Source organism: Eubalaena glacialis, chromosome 4, assembly GCF_028564815.1.
Source record: "Eubalaena glacialis isolate mEubGla1 chromosome 4, mEubGla1.1.hap2.+ XY, whole genome shotgun sequence".
Taxonomy (NCBI): Eukaryota; Metazoa; Chordata; class Mammalia; order Artiodactyla; family Balaenidae; genus Eubalaena; species Eubalaena glacialis.
This window is the reverse complement of record NC_083719.1, coordinates 29,487,007-29,506,655: the sequence shown is the minus strand read 5'-3', so window position 1 is coordinate 29,506,655 and position 19,649 is coordinate 29,487,007. Positions and strand designations below refer to the sequence as shown.

Genomic DNA, 19,649 nt, shown 5'->3' with positions numbered 1-19,649 from the left:
ATCTGAAGACAGACTGTGAATTGAAATTTCTTGAATGACAACCCTGATAGTACTATTCTATTTTGTGACACTGAGAAGTTGAGTCCTAAGCTTAATATCAACATTTGGTAGTGCATTTGATTGTAAACTCTTTAATGCAACATAGTTGCAGAATTTTAAAAGTTAGTCACAAGTCCATTTGAAGCAGATGGCTCTATTTGGATATAGTTCACTGGAATGATCCCTATACAATAAGACAACTAGGTCTGTGACAAGAATGATGCCAAAACACCTTGAAGAAGAGTTAAATAACCACATTGCTTTGCTATGGAGCATCCTTGAACTTCTATTGACCCCACACTTGGTTGCCTTGTGACTTCTACATTCCACTGTGCATTGACTGTAGCTTGTAATGCAAAGGATGGTTTGGGAATATATACGTTGTGTTCCCCGGAATCTAATTCAAAAACATATTGGAAAGGGGAAAATGGGAAACTGATGAACTGGAGGTCAATAAGATGTCCCAAATAATAATTAGTTCTTTGAAAAAATCACTACATCCTACATAATTTACCAAACAAGTTTAGTCGTCTTCCTCCCTTTGCCCTGGGCTACAGTTTTGTTTTTTTTTTTCCTTCATTGGAAGAATGCACATACGGGACAATTTAAATGCTTGTGATGGAGAGATCATCTGACCTATTCTTTGTATTTAGAAGTGTTTGTTAGTTATAAGAATGTGTAAATACATAACTCGTATCACTTACATTTGAACATCTCAGCTCCAAAAACCAAGATTCCATAGAAATAAGACAAGTGAAGGAAAGAAGGATTAACCCTGAAACTTTGTTAACCTCCATAAAAGGACTTTTAAACATCCAAATAGTTGAACACCAAACTCATTCATAAATAAATAAATAAATCCAAACATTTAAATTAGTTGCTTTTTTTTTTTTTCTTAGAAATAAGCTTAATAAAAGAAGTCTAGATAACCTCTTAGTTCCTTTAATAACAATACTCTGGGTAACCAACAATTTAGCTCTAAACTTTAGCAAAAGGCAACAGCAAAGAAGGTAAAAATAGAGACACCTAAGACATTGAACTTATAAAGTATTGTGAGCAAGTCTAATTTCTGCTGGGGATAGCACGCACTCTGCCTATTTTTAAAAATTATTTCCAAAATGTATTCTGAAATTGCAAAATATATTCCTAGCAGCATGGATAGATAGCAAGCACTACCATACTTTGTCATGCTCAGAACTTTATTTTTAAATTAAATTCTGACATTTGGTAGTAGACTTGGTAATAAACCCTTTAATGGGACATAACTGTGAAGTTTTTCAAATTTAATCTCAAGTGCATTTGAAGCAGATATTAAATACAGAACTGTAAAAAATTAATAAACAGAAAGCACAAATAGAGTCAGGAAACCAGAAGGGGGAGCTCTCATGCCCTAAGAGGACAGCATTTCCCAACAGGAGGAAGGAAGACTCCTCTTCTTTCCTGGCAAGGACTCAGCCAATGAAAAGTCATGGACTCATCAAGTACTATGGCCCTCCCAACTTCCTTTTCCCCTCTATAGAAGCATTCTCCTTCCCTTGTCATGCGGAGACTTGCACATGGCTTGCCATGGTTGCAGACCCCGAATTATAATTTCCTGCTAATTCTGAATAAACCCATCTTTGCTGGAGAAATATCTGGCAGTCTATTTGTTTCAGGTCAACAGACCCATATACAATGTAGAACTATATTTGGACAAAATGACTATTAGTACTCAGTGTACTATGCTTCCTTCTTTACCCTATTTCCACCCCCTTTTTTTTTTTTAGTAAATAATTTCTCTTTTCTTCTCAACTTTTAAAGGAGATTGTAATTGGATGTTTGCTTTGGGCTTGTTCAGAAGCCTTAGGCTTTTAGTTCTGCAAGTATGTTCTTTTGGAAAAAACTGTAAGTTATTTATATAAAAATAAACAAACCTGGGAATTTCCCTTCCTAAAATCATTTATCCCAGCTTCCCTGAGCTGTAAGGGCAGTGCAGCCTGCGCTATTGCCTCATCAACATCTACTGGCACTGAGATCTCCTTGCAATGATGCGTTGCAGTTGGAAGGCAGTAATTGGGCCCCTGGGGATTTATTCTTCTGTACATTTTTAAAGATCAGGCACTAACCCTGCCCTTGGTGGAAAAAAGAGACAGATACAACCACTCTTTGAAGCAACAATAGCTTTATTATTCCTCAGATGCACAGTATTCAAGTATACAATTTTATTTACTTTCACGAGCAAACAAGAAATTTAAAGACTGAACCGTGTTGTAACCAGAAATGCTGAAGATGGGTTTCAGGGAATGGCTCCAATCCACAGATACTCCTGACTGTGAGGCTGAGGGGAGGAAAGGGAGGGGAGGCCATGGCCATAGGTTAAAGGCCTAGATGGGTAACTCCAGGCTCCCTTGAGCCTCTGTGGAAACTGTCTTCCCTGGCTAAACAGCATTTTTAAGGTTTCCATTTGTCCTTCAGACTGCTTTGTTTTTCTAATGGGGAAAGTATGTATGGTTAATTAATTGCTTTGTGCTTTATTGTTTCATATGCTAAAATTTATTTTTAGAATTTGCATATTTTGCCTTAAGCCCCATTTTATTGGAGTACAATGGTCTTTAATAGACCATAATATATGTTATTAAAGTTTTCAAATGTATTTGTTTAATATAAATAAATTTAATTAAAAAAATCAGACCCATCTCAAATCTCCATGAAGTAGAAATATTATGGAGTTTAGAAATGCAATCATGACACAATATCAAGAATACCTAGGTAGACTTGTGTAACTGCATAGCCAGCTACTTACAAAGCTAAAACCAGCCACTAGAGCCACATTTGTTTCATACACACAGCACCAAACTGATCCTGACCTTCTCCCAATATCACACATTTCAACAATTGAAGATTTTACTTTTGTCATTATATTGTCTACCACTTGACTTAATGGTCCTTAGTGGTTAAGGATCTAGAAAGAACTTAAGCTAAAAAATATTCTCTATACAAACTCTATTCATGTATGTTATATATTATAAATATACAAGTTTACTGAGATGTCAGGTGCTTGTTTCTAGCCTTTTATAATCACAGAGCACTGAAGAGTGACAGTTACATATAAATTTTAGTCTCTAAAGAATGCTGTTGGTATGTTTCCTTATTCCTATGGACAACAGGTTGTGCTAACTCATTTTCTGAAGATGGTCTCGCTTTTTACATAAACACAACTCTATCACTCTGCAAATAGATGTCTGTCCTCTTGATCTGCTCTAATCTCCTTCTGGTTATTCTCTGCGCCCTCCCTCCTCTCACCTGTGGTCTTATTCTAATCAGTAGATCTGGGTGTGAGGACTCCACATTCCTTCCCACACAGTAAAGCACCTCCGCTCTGTGACAGCTGTGCTCTCAGTGACTACTGCTTTTCCTCTTCATCTGAGCAGACAGCTTGCTTTCATATGACTGAAGTTGCTCAAAGCCTGAATCTAGATAAATGGACTGGTACTATCATTTATAATTCTTTTCTAAAATGAACATGAGAAACTGGCAAACAGGATTAGAAATCATTCTGTCAATCACCTGATGCTGGTTTTCCTTTTGCAGCAGGAGTTTTGGAACGCTCATGCTGAGGGTGGACTTCCTTCTCTTTTTCTGGTTCAGGAGGAGGAGGGGGAGGAGGGAGAGGTGATGTAGCCTCAGTTGGGGAAACTTCTTCTTTTTCCTCAGCTTCCTTTTCTTCTAATTTCTTTTTCACTTCAAAAGGATGATAAGAATGGACCTTTATTAGCGGCTCCAGACACCTACTATTTCACTTGAACTAAGATAAACCTAAATTAATATAAAACTGCTCTTACTGAATTAGAGCGAAATTCATGTTTTAGGGCTCTCCTTTAAATCATTCAGTCCGTAAAACTAAGATTTGAAGTCTTCTCTGCCTGGTTAGAAATACCGTCTCCCCTGCCTCTGTTGGGGATGATGTGTGTGGGTGTGTGGGTGTGTGTGTGTATCAGGTGGGAAGGCTTGTTGAGGGGGTGCCATGTGTAAAACCAACAATCTAGAAGTAGCTGGTGTGTTGGGATAGAAAAATAAAAAATTATGTCAAAATTTCCAGGGGAAAAACAAGGTGAAAAAGCACAAAGAGAAGGTGAAGAGCGATGTGACAGAAGAGGTGAGGGTCGGGAGGACACGGAAGGGAAAAGAAATGCGCGGCACCGACATCTAGGGGTAAATACATATGAAGCATTTAGAATGATGCTCAGTACACAACTAAGTCTTAGCATTTCATTCTTTTATGCAGCAACTACTTATTGAATCTGAGTTGTGCCGTGAAGAAAAGGAAGGGTTATAACAATAAGGTAAAACTACACCAGTACTGTCAGTAATAATAATAATAATAATAATATGAACAATGCTAGGCACAGTTGTGGTTGCCAGAGATACAAAAGTAAAACAAAAGAGAAAAATCACTGCCTTGTGAAGCTAAATAGAACAGAGTAAAGGGGGTCAGGAGTGCTGTGGGGCAGCTCTTAAAGTTTATTTAACCAGAGTGCTTTGCAGGGTAGACCCGCTGAGAAGGTGGCATCTGAGCAAAGACTTGAACAGGTTCAGGGAACGTGTGCTCCAGGCAGAGCAGACAGTCAGCCCAAGGGGCTTGAGGGGCGGAGCAGGGCTGGTTCCTGAATGTCTAGGCTGCTATCGTTGTTATGACCCTTTGCCTTTTGGGATTCAGGCTCACCCTTCCCAGCATGCCCTCCCCACCCTCCCTGACTTCCCAGCCCTCCACCCTGGAAATGGCCGCAACTTTACCCCTGTAGCAGGGGCAGTGAATAACTGCACCCATGTATGGCTTTTTTATCCATACTCCCTTTGCCCTCAGATTATTCTTTTCAATTCAGCAAGCCAAGGAGGCTTCATTCTATTAGATTTTTTTCCAAACTGGAATTTTTTTTTCTGATTATAAAAGTGATATATAATTATTGTTTTAAAAATTCCAACAATTTAGACAAATAAGCAGGAAGAGAAATTTCCTGTTAAGTCTCTTTGTCCTCCTCCTTCTCCCTCATCAAGGATTGTACGGCTAAAGAGAAAACCACAGGCCCCAAATGGCGTCACTTGCGCTAAATAAAGCCCATGATACCAAACCTAGACTTACCACCTGCCTCAGTTGCAGTTTCTACCTACTTCAGAAAAGTAATTTTAATCCACCAGCTTGGAATTTTCTGGTCAGCACCAATGAGGTGATCTGTCATGTGGGTCCTCTCTATATCTCCCCACCCCCCCAAAGAAGAAGAGGCAATCTGCATGGTAAAGACCCTTGCAGTCCTCTTCCTCCAAAAAGAAGATGTCCTGGCCCAAAATAACCCTTTTTTTTTTTTTTCCCCTTTTGCTAATGACTTCCCTGCCCCACCCTCCTATCTAAAAAAGCCTTCCATTTGTATTGTTCCTCAGAGTGCCCTTCTAGTTGTTAGATGGGATGCTGCCCAGTGCAGGAATAGTTGAACAAAGCCAGTTAGAGCTTTGAATTTACTGGGTTGAATTTTGTTTTTTCTTAGCATATATTGTCAGACTCTTTTCTGTGCCTATATATTTAATAATAGACATACTCTTAAAAACAAAAAAGGGACAATTTAAATATAACCTGATTTTCCCTACTTGACAGTATATTATGATCATTTTTAAATAGCAGAATATTCATAGAAGCACCGTATCCTTTTATTTTTTGTTTTTAGCTTAATCAGGATGTTTAATACAGAGCACTGGGCTAGGTAAATGTTTATTATTTTAATGACAAAATATTTATTAAAAATAATTAACTAATTGGAGTGTAAATCTTAAATAAGTGGCAGTAGAGTCTGTTAATGTAATAAGTGATCAGAATGTAAAATCTTTAGGAAAATGTTGAAGTGAGTCTGATAGCTGGCAAAAACACTGATTCTAATTGGTAGATGTTTGAAGGTACAGCCTAGAATCAGTTTGCTTTTGCCTCCCAATCAAGACCCTAGAGGTTTCCTCCCTCCTCTCAGCCTAATTTCTGAGTGTTAAATAACATGTTAAGCCTCTTATATAATATATGGGTTGATTTTTGTTTTGTCTGAAAGCTTCACATGGGTGTTTTTGGGGAGCAGACGTTTCGATGTGGATGCTTGTCTTTCTAAGTGTGAGCTCCTGGGTCCCCAAGGTGACTGTGGCTTATATCTATGCACTATTTTGGTGTCAGTTCACCGATACATTATAGTAGTTAGGTCATAAATCTAAGGATGGGAGACAGCATGCTACCAAGGCAGTTTTAGAATCCTTGTGATATTATTAATTTTGACCATTTTTTATTATACCAAGAAATTGCAGTTGTCAGTATAGTCAGGGGTGATTGATAAACAAAAGGGAAAGATTTATTTCTGAATTCATTTCTCAAAGGTAAAATCTCCATTGAAGTCTGGCATTGACAGTATATGAGCCTAAAATTCCTTTCAATAACAAATTCCAATAATACTATGAAAAGTTAATGGGCAATTACTATTGGTTGAATGAAGGAGGAAGGAGGTTGGGATGGTTTAATGTAGGTGAGATGCACCCAGAAGCAGGCTTATAAATAAGTAGTTAATAGTCAGTAAATTCATACCAACACAAGAAGATTTGGGGGGAATAATCTGCCTAGTGTTTTCATCCTAAAAGGATAATTCACTCTTTGCTTCCTTATAATGCTGAGGTCAACAGATTGAAATCTTTACTCTTCTCTATAACATCTTTAATTTTAACTCTGCTATTTTTTTTCACCTGAAAGCAACCTTTCAGCAAGATGACCTCTTTTGATTAAATTAAATTAAAGTGAAGAGAGAAAAATCTTTTATTTAGAAACATTTGCAGTGGAAAGCTAAAATCAGAGGTAGAAGATACTTATAGATGGTATGATCCAACGAGAAGAGAGAAATTTGCAACCACATTTTCACTTCCTCCTAAATTCATTAAAACCACACATTTTCGTTACGTAAGCTCAAAATTATAAAGAACTGTAATTACCTTTATTCTCTTTTTTCATTATTTCAGTCATAAACATTTCCTTTACTTTTTGGCACAAAGACTGTTTATCTATGTCAGCATTAATTTTTATCAAAATGTTTTCTGGCTCTGTAAACCATTGCTCCAATAAAGGCCAGTTGTCCAAGAAGCCTACAATTCTGCAAAACCCAAATGTTATATGAATATAACATATTGACTGAAATATTAGAGTAACATTAAGCATGATTTATCTGATGTACATAATGAAAAAATAAGCTGCCAAAAAAAATCTGAAAAAGCGACTTTAAGAAATCTACAGGCAATGAAATACTATCCACTTTAAAGAAGAAATCATTTAATGCCGTCTAGCCATATATTTTGAGGTATATGAATGAGTAAAAGAAGATTTGGCAATTCTATCACTTCAGGAAACCTTTAGTGTGGGTTCATGTCTCTAAGTGAAGATCTAAGGAAACATCACCTATACTCATAGCAGACTAAACTCTGAACACCCTTCTGATGGTAGCTACAGCCTGGGCCACATAGGTCACCTACTTTTTCTTAGAGAAGTTAAAGAGACCTTTGAGTAAGTAGAGATGGCTCTTACTTATTTGCTTTACTCAAATATACTCTTGGAATGATTTTTGAAACAGTCTTGTCTTCCGAGAGTAGACAGGCTTAATGTAGCTCAAATTCCTCTTCCCTGGTTCACTTCATATTTTTAGAGTTCTCAAGGTTTCAAAAAATTGTCTAATTTTGTCTAATTTTTTTTCCAATGAGCAAATTGCATACGATTGAAAGAAGGTTTTTTAAGCATAACTTCATTTTAGTAACACAGAAGTAGTTTTAGAATTACACTCTATAGTCTGATGCCTAGCTCTTTGACATTCCATGATCTTCATTGGCATTTGCTGAATGAGGGCTGAATTAGGATTCTATATAATGAACTTGTAAGTTCATGTAGCCATAAAGAGAAATGTTGCCTGATTTAATTCTTTTCTTCCCAGAATATGATGACTTGTGCTCTGAATATAAAAGCTAACACATAAATATTTCACTCAACATCGAAGCTACTTAGTTTTGTTTTACCTGTAAAAGACTGAATGCTAAGAAATACATCTTTTTTCTAGATCTGATGATTCCAAAGTGACTAGTTGTCAGTCTGTTCAAAGGGTAAGAAACAAGAAGCAAGACATTGAGTTTTAAACTAACCTATGGTGTATTTGATCTCTTAAATTCTGGTCCTCATCCACATCTTGGTTTTTAGCAGCTACACGTTGACTGATGTCTTCATGAGGAGTTTCACTTGAAAATGCTTCAGCTATGTTATGGAAATTACTTAATTAGACAATTTGCTAAAGCAGTCAAAGTTGCAGTAGCACTGCTAAAATGTACTGATACAAGAAAGTCAAATACACATGGTCCTGCCTTTGGTCCAATATTAATTAAAATGTTTAACAAAATGTTGAAGAAGTATAGCTTTGGGATCAGAATTCAAATTTCCCTTGGAAATTGGGGAAAAGGAGGTAAAATACAACATTAAAGAGGAGCTGTAGTTTTAAGGTAGAGCATCTTGGGACTGACCATGAAGAGATGAGAATAAAAAATGATGGTTTGTCATGAATAACAAATTAGGAAACAATTAGAAAATCAACACCATGCTGTAAAAGCTAAGAATGAAATAGCAGGGTGGCCATAAAGTCAAATATGCAACTTATTTGTGGATATTATATTACAGTACAATAAAGTGATTTATCTTTCTTTCTAGACTTTATGATTTTTCTAGAAGAGACATAAAGGAATATACGACAAGAGACCAAAACCAAAAACGATCTCAACTTCTCTGATTTAGTCCTATTCAGGATTAAGGTACAAAGTCCAGAATACTCATGAATTCAGAATAAATGGAAAATCATAAAGAGGAAAAAAAGCCTTGAACTAGATTAAAAGGAATTAGATTACTCAATGCAAGAGAACATTGAAGAGCGAATTAATAGTGTTCAAGAAAATGAAGGACCTTCACAGGATATAGCAATCAATTGTTCTCCCTTTACATTCATGATAGAAAAAGAGGAAATTAGGTATTATAAGTAATCTAGAGATGACTTAAAGTATACAGGAGGATATGCATAGGTTCAATGCAAATATCACACCATTTTATATAAGGGACTTGAGCATCCTTGCATTTTGGTATCCGAGGGGGTTCTGGAATTAATCCCCTACGAATGCTGAGGGAAGACTGTATTACATTATTTTATATTCACAACAAAACTTGTGAAGTAGGATTGTGATTCTAAAATTGTCCCAAATGGCATAGTTCATAAATGACAGAGAAAGGATTTGATTCCAGTCAATCTAATTCCAAGCTCTGAACTTCTTTTTAATTTTTAAACTATTTATTGAACTATACCTGCCAAAAAGAATGCATACATGATTATATAGCTAAATGACTTCCCAAACTGAAAACAGCACCCAGATCAAGAAACAAACATTATCAGCCCTAGAAGCCCCCTCATATTTCTTTTCAGTCACTATAAGTGACTAAAGTTATCCATCCAGAGCCTGCACTCAAAGTCTCTCAGTACCTCTCCCCATATTATGAACACTGCTGTTCCCTCTCAGGCTGACCAATGGCCCAAGGCACTGGCTAAAAACCCAGGCAGCCACCTATTCTTCCCTTCTGACAAAAGCTTATGCTCCCACACTGGCTGAACCTTCTCCTTAGGTCTCCCGGTCTCCTTCCAGTTGGCTTTGAGTGTGGGCCACTCCTCTCTGCCCAGCCCTGGCAGGACTGATGTTCAGTCTTTGAGCCCGCTTGGCTTTGGCTGCATGAAGGCTGCTTCCCTGTGATGACATTCTTCAGGCTTCCCCACGGACCCCAAGCATTGCAGGGCCATGCTGCAGCCAATGCTGGGCTCCCACACCCCAGCCCAGGCCTCAGGACCCCAGCCCACTGGTCTGGGAGGAGGAGAGAATAACACCTTTATTTTGAAAATCTGTCTTCCTTTGGCTTATATGACATTACTCTCCCTGGATTTCTTCCTTTCTCTCTAGCTGCTGCTTCTAAACACTTCTTCCTTTGCTCTCCCCATTGGCTGCCTTGGCTGTCATCCTGGGTATTTTTTAAAATACACTTTTCTTCCTAGATGATTTGTCTTACCTTCAAGCCCTTAACTTTAGTACACACTTCCCTCCTGACATCGAGACCCATTTATAGAACTGCCCTCTGAACATCTTAGCTTAAAAGTCCCATAGGTACCAGGTACTTCAAGTTCAACATGTCCCTAAAGAAACTCTTGTGTTTCTTTCCATATTGTCTAAGTGAATGGTATTATCATTCAAAAAGTTGTGCCAGTCAGAAACTTGAAGTCACCCTGTTCTCCCTGCACTAAATTCACAACAAAATGAATGCCCCCATCCCAACTGATCAGTAAGTTCTATAGTTTCCCCCTAAATAGCATCTGAAGCTGACTCTTTTTACCTTGCCTCTCTAGCTGTCTTAATGCCTTTGTTGCTTTTCAGATGGTAATAGTTTTATAACTCATTTCATTGCTTCCAATCTCATTCCCCTTCCAATGCATCCTCCACACTGCAGCTAGAATGACCATTACGAAAAGCATATTGAATTGCATTAAATCTCAGCTTTAATAGAATTCAGTGACCTCACATGGCTTCAGGATAAAGTTCAAACACTTTAACTTGGGGCAAGACTTTTCAGCTGGCCCCTGCCTACCCTCCAGGCTCATTTCTGTCACTCTTCCACACCCTGCTGCCTCTCAGTCCTAATGATAATCTTGCTGTTCTCTAGATGGACCCTGCTTGCCAATTCCCTCGCCCTTCCTCCCTGTCTTGGTCTGGTAAATCTCTTCCCATGCTGGGCTCACCTAGTATAGCATATAAGTGACTATACTATAATAATCAGCTTACTTTTGTCTCTTCTCCCACTACATTGTCAACGACTTGAGGACAGGGACTTGCCCTTCATTTCTGTACTATCATTTCCTGCCATGTTATAAATGTTAGATAAATATTTACTAGTGGCACCCTTTTAGCTCCCATCACTTTATAACAGTGTTATCTGATAAGACAGACCTTTCTGAGATGATGAAAATGTTCTGCATCAGTGCTGTCCAGTATGGTAACCATTAGTCACATATGTATATGAAATGTGGTCAGCGTGACTGAGGAACTGAATTTTTAATTTATTAATTTTAAATCATTTAAATAACCACCTGTGGCTATTGGCTGCCGTGTTGGAAGTACAACTCAATACTATAACTCCTTGTTTCCTTAGCTACAATTTCCACTAAATTCTTTGAAGGCAGGATCCATTTCTTCTTTATTACAGTATCACCAGTGCCAATCACAGTGTCTGGCATTTAGCAAGCACGCAATAAATAATAAATGAATATGTGAATGAACGAGATATTTTTGAAGGATAGAATTTCATCTGTCCAAAAGAATTCAGGTGGGGTCTTGCTTAAGATGAGGAGAGCAAATTGGCAAAGTGATCTTTCAATGGCCATTCCAATCTTATATTCTAAAAAAGAAAAATCTTAAGATATGTAAGAATCACACTTTATCTTAACTTAAAATACTTGAACATAAAAGCTAAAGATAGATTTTCAAAGTTGTGGACATATTTAGCCTACTGAGTTCTGACCAAAACAAGTAAGAACTATAAACTCAATGATTTCATACTAGTTTTTGTGATTTAGAAGAACCTAATCTAGTAGTTGGCTCAGTTCACTTCAGACCTAGAATATATACGATTAGAAATACATATAAAAATAAAAAAATTAATTGTGCTTTAACACTAAGTTCTGAGGGTAGATAAGTAAGATTATTTATGTGTATATGTACAAAAAACTTGACAAAAAAAAATTCTCCCTGTCGTAGTGAATAAAGGGCATTTCTGAGACTAGTTATAAGTAAGTGGTCTAGAATTAAGAAATTAAACTAGTTAGATGCTAACATCAGCTTTGATAACTTTTCCAGAACCATTTGTCATGTAATTTTGATACAGAATTGAAAGAACTCAAACTGGATTGAGTAGATTTCTTGAAAAATTTGTGCCAATTGGTTTCCTTCTATTTTTTGAAACACACAACAAATGCTTCCTAGGGATCCTCAAGAGGGTAGGCAAAACTTCCAAGGCCCTTGTAGGATTATAATCAGCTTTCAGGGACCATCTCACCCACAGGTCTTTGTGTGTACTTAATAACTCATCATATCTTGAAAGCAAGTCAGACTGATTTGAGTTCAGGGCCTTATTCTGTCAGTAGATGGCCATGGATTGGCAGTATTCTTTGCCAACCGTCAGATGATCCTGAACAGGGATGAGAATTTGGCTGAACAAGCAGAATCATCACTACTGTCAGCATAGCTCCCTTGTATGGAGAGAAGTAAATTCTCCCTTTTGAGATCTGATGGACAGCATCCAGTTTAAACTACTGGGCTCAACAGCTGAAGTCATATCTAATGGCTTTGTCATTGTATTTAAGTAAACAATGAAAGGAAGATCTCAAAATTATACAAACTCAAAATAAGGAAGAGTGTGACCTTGGACAAGTCAAGTGCTCATGCTTTAAATGTCCACCTATAAATAAAGGCACCGGAATAGATGATCCCCTAAGTCTCTCCTAGCTCCGAATGTCATTGTGTTAGTAGTAACAGCAATAATGAAAGAATGATGTTACCATTTGTTAAAGGGCAGTTTTTTAAAAAGGTAAAATCAAGACACTCAAACAAATGTAAAATGACATCATCTAATTTTTCAAGTAATGAGGGAACCAGTAAGATGTGATGTTACAACTAGTACAAATGACAATCTGAATAACAGACCTATTTACAGGTAGTCAGGAATGCTGAAATAGATGGTAATAGATGAAAGACTGGTTACTATGCATACAGCAATGTAATATTTGGAATCATCTTTTCAAAGTATAGAAATTAATTTTATCTTAATTAAATCAAATTCATTTGCATGTCCATGAACCAGAATCATTTGAATTATTATTAGTTTTCTACAATTTATAGTTACAGAAGAGCCGAGTCAAAGCCAATGAAAGGCATAGACCCCTCTGAAACCAGACACTCCTCGGGGTCCAAAAGACAATACTCAACCTTCTATTGAAAGGATATCCAATAATCTTTTGTTCATTTCAAAGTCTTCCACTATTTTTCCTAGCGGATACTATGTGCCTAGTATCACGTACCAGATTCTATCCTAAATGTTTAACATTTATCTCATTTAATACCTGTGATATTGTGATATAATAAGAAATATATATTTGGACTTTGGCTCCTGACACAGAGCTCTGAAAACCCTTGTAATTTCCTGAGTGATAGAGGTAAAAGGAGCATTTTTTTAATTCATAATATGCCCCTTTCAACTTTATCTGAGTTTATGCCCAAGAGGTGACTCTTGGAATGGTAGGACCCTGTTGCCTGAGAAACCAAGTGACTCGAGGGCTAGAACTTTCAGTCCTACCCCCTGATCTCTAAGGAGGGGAAGGGACTAGAGACTGATCACCAACGCTCAATGATTTAGTCAATCATGCCTACATAATGGAACCCCCATAACAACTCTAAAGAAGGGATTCAGAGAGCTTGTGGGTTGGTGAATGCATCCATGTGCCAGGAGTGTGGCACCCCCCCCCAAAACTCCATGAGCATAGAAGCTCCTGAGCCTGGGACTCTTCCAGACCTTACACTATGTACCTCTTCATCTGGCTGCTCATTTGCATCCTTTATGGCATTCTTTATAATAAAACAGTAATAGTAAGTAAAGTGTTTCCTTGAGTTCTGTGAGTCATTATAGAAAATTTTCAGACCTGAGGAGGGGTCATGGAAACCCCCAATTTGTAGTCAAGTCAGACAGGAGTGTGGGTAACCTGGGGATCCACTACTTGAGACTGGCATCTGAAGTGGGGAGAAGTGTTGTGGGACTGAGCCCTTAACCTGTGAAAACCTGTGATAACTCTGGGGAGTTAGTGCCAGAATTAGCCTAAATTATAGGACCCCCAGTTGGTGTTTTTCAAGAATTGGAGAACAGGGTGCTATGGAAAACCCACACACCTTTGGTGTCAGAAGTGTTGTGAGTAAAGAAACAGTTTTCCTTTAATATCCAAAACAATACAATGAAGCATTCTATTATATAGGATGTGAAATGGAGGTTTAGAAGAATGAAGTACCTTTCCCAAGATCAAATGCCTAATAACCTGGAAAGCCAGGGTTCAAGAATATGTGCTTTTACCCATAACCACTGAATTTGTGGAATAAAGTAATGTTTTCATTTCAACAATGAAAAGTAGTTAAATAAACCATGACTCTTGGCAAGACTATTTGACCCCAGTGTGGAAGGACTGCAGCCAACTGATACCTGCTCCTCAGTTAACACGCAATCCAAGGGAAGGATGTTACCAGATGCTTGCTTGCAGCACCAGTGTGGTTCATGAACTTCATTTGGGTGGCACACCAAGATGTACTAGATAGCTACAAGAAGCTCCTCCACGTATGCAAGCCTCGAAAAGGAGGGCGCCTCTGGGCCAGGGGAGCTGCCAAGTTGATGGAAGGGTTGAATGCGATGCTTGTAGTTGGCATGGAATTCTCCACGAGCTCCAGGCTTGGGCTACAGTGCTGAACACTGACAGAGCCCCAGGAGGCAACTGTGCTGTACTAGGTAATTCTTTGGAAGCCTGAAATGGATTCTTTATTATCCACTTATAATTGTAAATGGCAATATTCACCATTTCAGGCAAAGAAAAATAAAGAGCTCTGAATTATAGAAAAGAATATTTTAAAAAAGGTGTCCAGCTTACCCATGATGTCATTCATGCGATTCAGTGAGGAATTATCTGAAATATCTAATAACATGACAAAATCAAATGCAGAAGGGGGAAGAGGCACTTCTCTGGAAGTTGTAGGGTCAACAGCCAATGTGGATATTTGTGATTTCTTTCCCTCCAGTTCTATGAGGTTTCTGTTGCAGCCTGTGAGTGCTTCCTCCAGAAGCTTCGCTTGGTTTAATGTCATTGGAAAGCCATCCAGGACCCAGCCTTTATATATAGGTATCTGACTAAATTAGGAAAGGACAAATCATTAACATTTTGATAGACGCAAGTTCTTCAGAAATAACACAGTGAATCTTGCTTTTATCTTTCTTTCAATTTCACAGTAACCTCCTTCTGCATGAATTTTATTTCTTTACAGCCAAAATTAGGTTTCCTAATGTACCACAATCGCTCCCTTGCTCAAAATCCTTCTGTGGGTTCCTGCTGCCCTCCAAATCTATTCTAGAAGCCATAACATGGTATTTAAAATGAACTGGCCACAACTTACTTCCTTATAACTTCTTCTCTCACAATTTTGAACCATTCACTTTGAACACACCAATCTCCTCACTGTTATGTGAGTATAAATTGCACTTCCTAGCTGTGTTCATAGGCTGTTCCTGTTTATAACCTCAATTTCCTCATCTATACAGTGGGATAACATAACACACCTCACAAGATGCTGGTGAGGATGAACTGAAATGACGCATTTTAAGAACCCAGCACAGAGTGTAGCATATGGTGGATACTCACATCGTCAACCTGGAAATTTCTTCCTACTCCACCCAATCCAGCATGGAGTCATAACAGCCTGATCTGAACTCCTCTGGACCCTCATTCACTTCACCACACAATTTGTAATTCTTATATTTCTTGACGGAAAAATTCAAGTGAGTCTTCTTTATCTCAGTTAGATTATAAGTTGCTAAAGGGCACAGGTCATTTCTTTGGTTTTTGTACTTAGTGCAGCATCCTCTATAGAGAATAGGTGCTCCAAGAATTATTTTAGTTCTTTAAATCGGAAAAAAACTTCAAATTTGCTCTTCCAAAACCCTTTAATTATGTAAGATTAAGATTTTGATTTTTGGATAAAAAGTTATGATTTCATTTCTTTCTCTGTTAGAACTCATTTAAATAATTAGAATCCCTTTCTAAAGGCTTGGAAGTCTGCTTTGGTGCCTGTACGTGATCTTTCTATCAGTGTGGCAAGGAAGAAGGGGGAAAACCAAAGTTCAGAGAGGTTTTATTACTTGTTCAAAGTCGTAGAATTGCAAGTGACCCCAAATCCAGTGATCTTTCCGCAGTATCAAGCTGCCTTCAGGTCACTGCTTCTATTACCCCTATTAGGCTATGAAGAGCAAGGGAAGCCTGCATTTTGCTTTTATAATTTGTCCAGAGTGTGGTAAGCATTCTGCACAGAAAGAGTTTGTTGATTCATTGGCCTCAGCTTGAGGAGAGAAATTTCTTGAGCACTTTACCAGGTCTGAGGGACCTCTTCTCCCACCTCCAGTCTCAGGAGCTACTTCAGAGGGAGGAGAAGGTCAGGGCCACACTTGTCATGCTGTAGTGTGAGGACACCAGACAACAGGGAGTGAGGAGATCTGGGCTTTGGCTCTGGCTACGCCACTAACCAGATACGTGACTGGATTGCCTAACTGAGCTGCCACGTGCCTTCCTTCCCTCACTGAAAAAGGACACATATGGACTAAATGAAAGGATGTCAAACTGATGACAGTTCTTTAACGGTGCCTCAGGGGCAGAGGGGATGACGGTAGTGGTGGTGGTGGTGGGAGGGTAGTGGAGTTCTGGGGATGGGGTGTAGACACTCCAACTTCAGTGAAACCACAGCTAAGATCTGCTTTATAGCTGATGCTTTTCATATACCACTTTCTTTGAACAAGGACTCCCATGGCTTATTCCAGTACTGAAAAATGTTGCAACTATTAGAATGAGATCCCTTCCAGCTTTGAGAATAGCATCTCTGTGGCCCAGTTTCTTCAGTGTTGCATTCAAAGAGTAATCAGTCCAAGATACATCACAACTGAGAGGCAACTTAAATCTTTAATGAGGTCTCTTAAGAAAACTCTAAAGGGGGAGTCCATTCCAGATGCCCGGCAAAACTTCTCCCAAACTTCCGGTTCTCACATCTCTCAGTCTTAACGTTTCCCAGGTAGCACAGCTACCCCAAACCCCTCACTCACTCGAAGCTCTGCAACACCCTGCAACAGGAGCCTTGTTGATTCCTTTTTCCAGCCTGTTCAGCCTCATTTCTTTATTACACGGATCAACAGAGCCCTTATGGATTCTTTTAATTTCTCTCTTTTCTGTATTGTAAAGGAGGGCTGAGGAGAATCCTCTATCCTTAGAAAGGAGGAATTACAATATTATAGCCTACTTAAATTTTTTCTTTACGCTTATTGCACATCATCTCTGTGCTATGCATATATGTGAGTCCTTGCCTGTGCAACCTCTACTTTCTCATGGTCTTCCTACCCTGCACTGCCCAGCCTTTAGGTCGCAGGGGTCACTCCCTCCTTCGGAAACACAAAATGAGGAAGCACACTGGCCCGTGACCACATAGTTAGGGTCTCCCTTCTCCAAAATCTGTCCCTTGGCTTTTCCAAGTATCTAATGTCTCCTTGAAGTCCCCACACGGGATAGAACTTAACCTGAATTCACATCTGGGTGTATGAAGTCAAGGTTGGTAAAGGGTGGGGGGGAGTGAAATATAGACATGTAAATCACAAAATTTATCTTTATCTTGCTGTGTTTTCTTAGGTAAATTCATTAGATGCTGAACATAAAAATATTTCTGTATTATTCTTTATACAACTCTATTTGATAAAGAACATATTAAATAGATATAAAAGAGAAAAGTGTGATACATACTTAATAGCATTTACCATGATGCTGGCTAGCAACATATCAGATATGCTCTTTCCTTTCTTCAGCAAATTTTCTGATTTTGCACCAAGCTGAGCACGCACGGTGAGCTGTGAAAATAAACAATGGTAGGGGACAGCTAATTTAAAAGTCAGATTCCAAATATTTGGAGGGAAAAAAAATTAAATGGTTGTGTTCTCTGGAGAAGACACTGATCGTTTAGCACAATTTTGGAATCAGCCAAGCGTTTAAGGAAAATGTATATGCAGATTTCGGGGCTCCTCCTCTGGCTCCCTCCTTTCCAAGATCTTCCTCTTTAATTATCAGCTGCTCTGGCATCCCCAAACTTCATTCTCTAATATCTTAAATCAAAGAGATTAGGGCTTTCTGCTCGAGTTCTAACCACTCATGGCACGCAGATGCGGCATGTCCTCTGGGGTAACTTGCATAAACCTGGCTTTTGCCCACTGAAATTTTCTTCTGTCAATGGTCAAATCCCATATATTTTCTGCCTGGTTTTTGCTGTTTGCTTTTTTGCTGCCTGCTTCAGGCCCTCAGATAATTAGCTTTTGTATTTTGTCCAGACTTTATCTTGTTATCTGTAGAGGGCTAGTCTAATTAAGCTACTCCATATCCACAGGAACATCCCTAGCGCCTATTCTGAAATAGAGTCAGCCACCAGAGTGAGCTTTTTATAAGTCAAATGATACTCTGTCTCTACTGAAAACCCTGCAAAGGCTCCTCCTTTACTCCCAATGTCCTCATCACTGCCTATAAGGCTCTGGCTGGCCTGATTCTTCTCCCTTTCCACTCATCTCTCTAACCTCATCCCTTCTCTTCCCCCACCTTGCTGGCCAACCACCTTTCTGCCTCAAGACTGTCGTCCAGCTATTCTGGCAGCCTGAAATGGTTCCCCAGATCCAGTGGGTGATTCTTTCAATCTGCTTAAATCTCACTCTCTCAAGGTGATCTCCTTACGCTCCTTTTTCTTTTTTGATGGCATCATCACCATCTAATGGTTCCTATAATTCATTTATTTGTGTATTTATGGTTTATTGTCTCTTTCCATCCTTTAGATTGTAAACTCCATAGAGTCCAGGAACCCTGTCTTTTTTGTTCACTGACATACCCACTCCCCCTTTACAACAATGCGTGGAACAAAGTATGCCCTTTGAACTGAATTGAATATGGAATTTGGGGGATTTGTAACTCAATAAATGTAAATATAAAAATATACTTAGCCTTTCTGCTAATTTACATTTAAAATACACAGAGTAAAAATTATAAGTCCCCGTTTATCACTTTCTCTAAACCCATTTCTCTCCCCATAGGTCATCACATTTACAGGTTGCTGTATATTCTTCCAAAACTTTTTCTATCTTTAAGCAGTTTTGAAATCTAAAATATTATGAAACTGGTTTCCTTGATGAAACAAACAATAAAAGTAATCAAATATACTTTTATTTATTTACTTTCATTTTATTTAATAAAATCCCACTTGATTAATCTGACCATTCTATTTGATGATCAGAAATGTTTCCAATATACAGTAAAGCAATACCATATATAGAAATATTAGTTTGCATTAGAAGCAATAGGCTGTAGATTGTTGTAAACATTTTTTCAGGGATTAATAAAAAATTCTGCAGAGTCAACAGTAAGTCTAAGGATAAATTCTGGAAAAAAAATACTTAAAGGTAAAGAAATTGTGAAAGGAAATAAAAGTCATAAATTAAGTGATAAAGAAAAATACATAAATATAAATTTGGCATAAGTCTAAACTTTTTAAAAGCATGTGTATACTTTCTTACATGGCAAAACTGAAAGCAATTTCCACTGCTTTAGATTCAAAGAATTTTAAGAATATAAAAAATATCAAGTAAATTCAGGTTTAGCTAATTTCACCATCAGATTTATTTTAAACCAAAG

General features: G+C 38.1%; 1 protein-coding gene across 1 annotated transcript in view; it reads right to left on the bottom strand.

The window, feature by feature from the left end:
• The window catches only part of SPEF2 (sperm flagellar 2), a 179,011-nt gene that overhangs the window by 86,310 nt on the left and 73,052 nt on the right, over positions 1-19,649 (bottom strand). Inside the window, 5 exon segments of the mRNA XM_061187701.1 lie at positions 3,586-3,759; positions 7,024-7,181; positions 8,215-8,323; positions 14,826-15,082; positions 17,727-17,830. Of these exon segments, the coding sequence (XP_061043684.1) occupies positions 3,586-3,759; positions 7,024-7,181; positions 8,215-8,323; positions 14,826-15,082; positions 17,727-17,830 (802 nt within the window).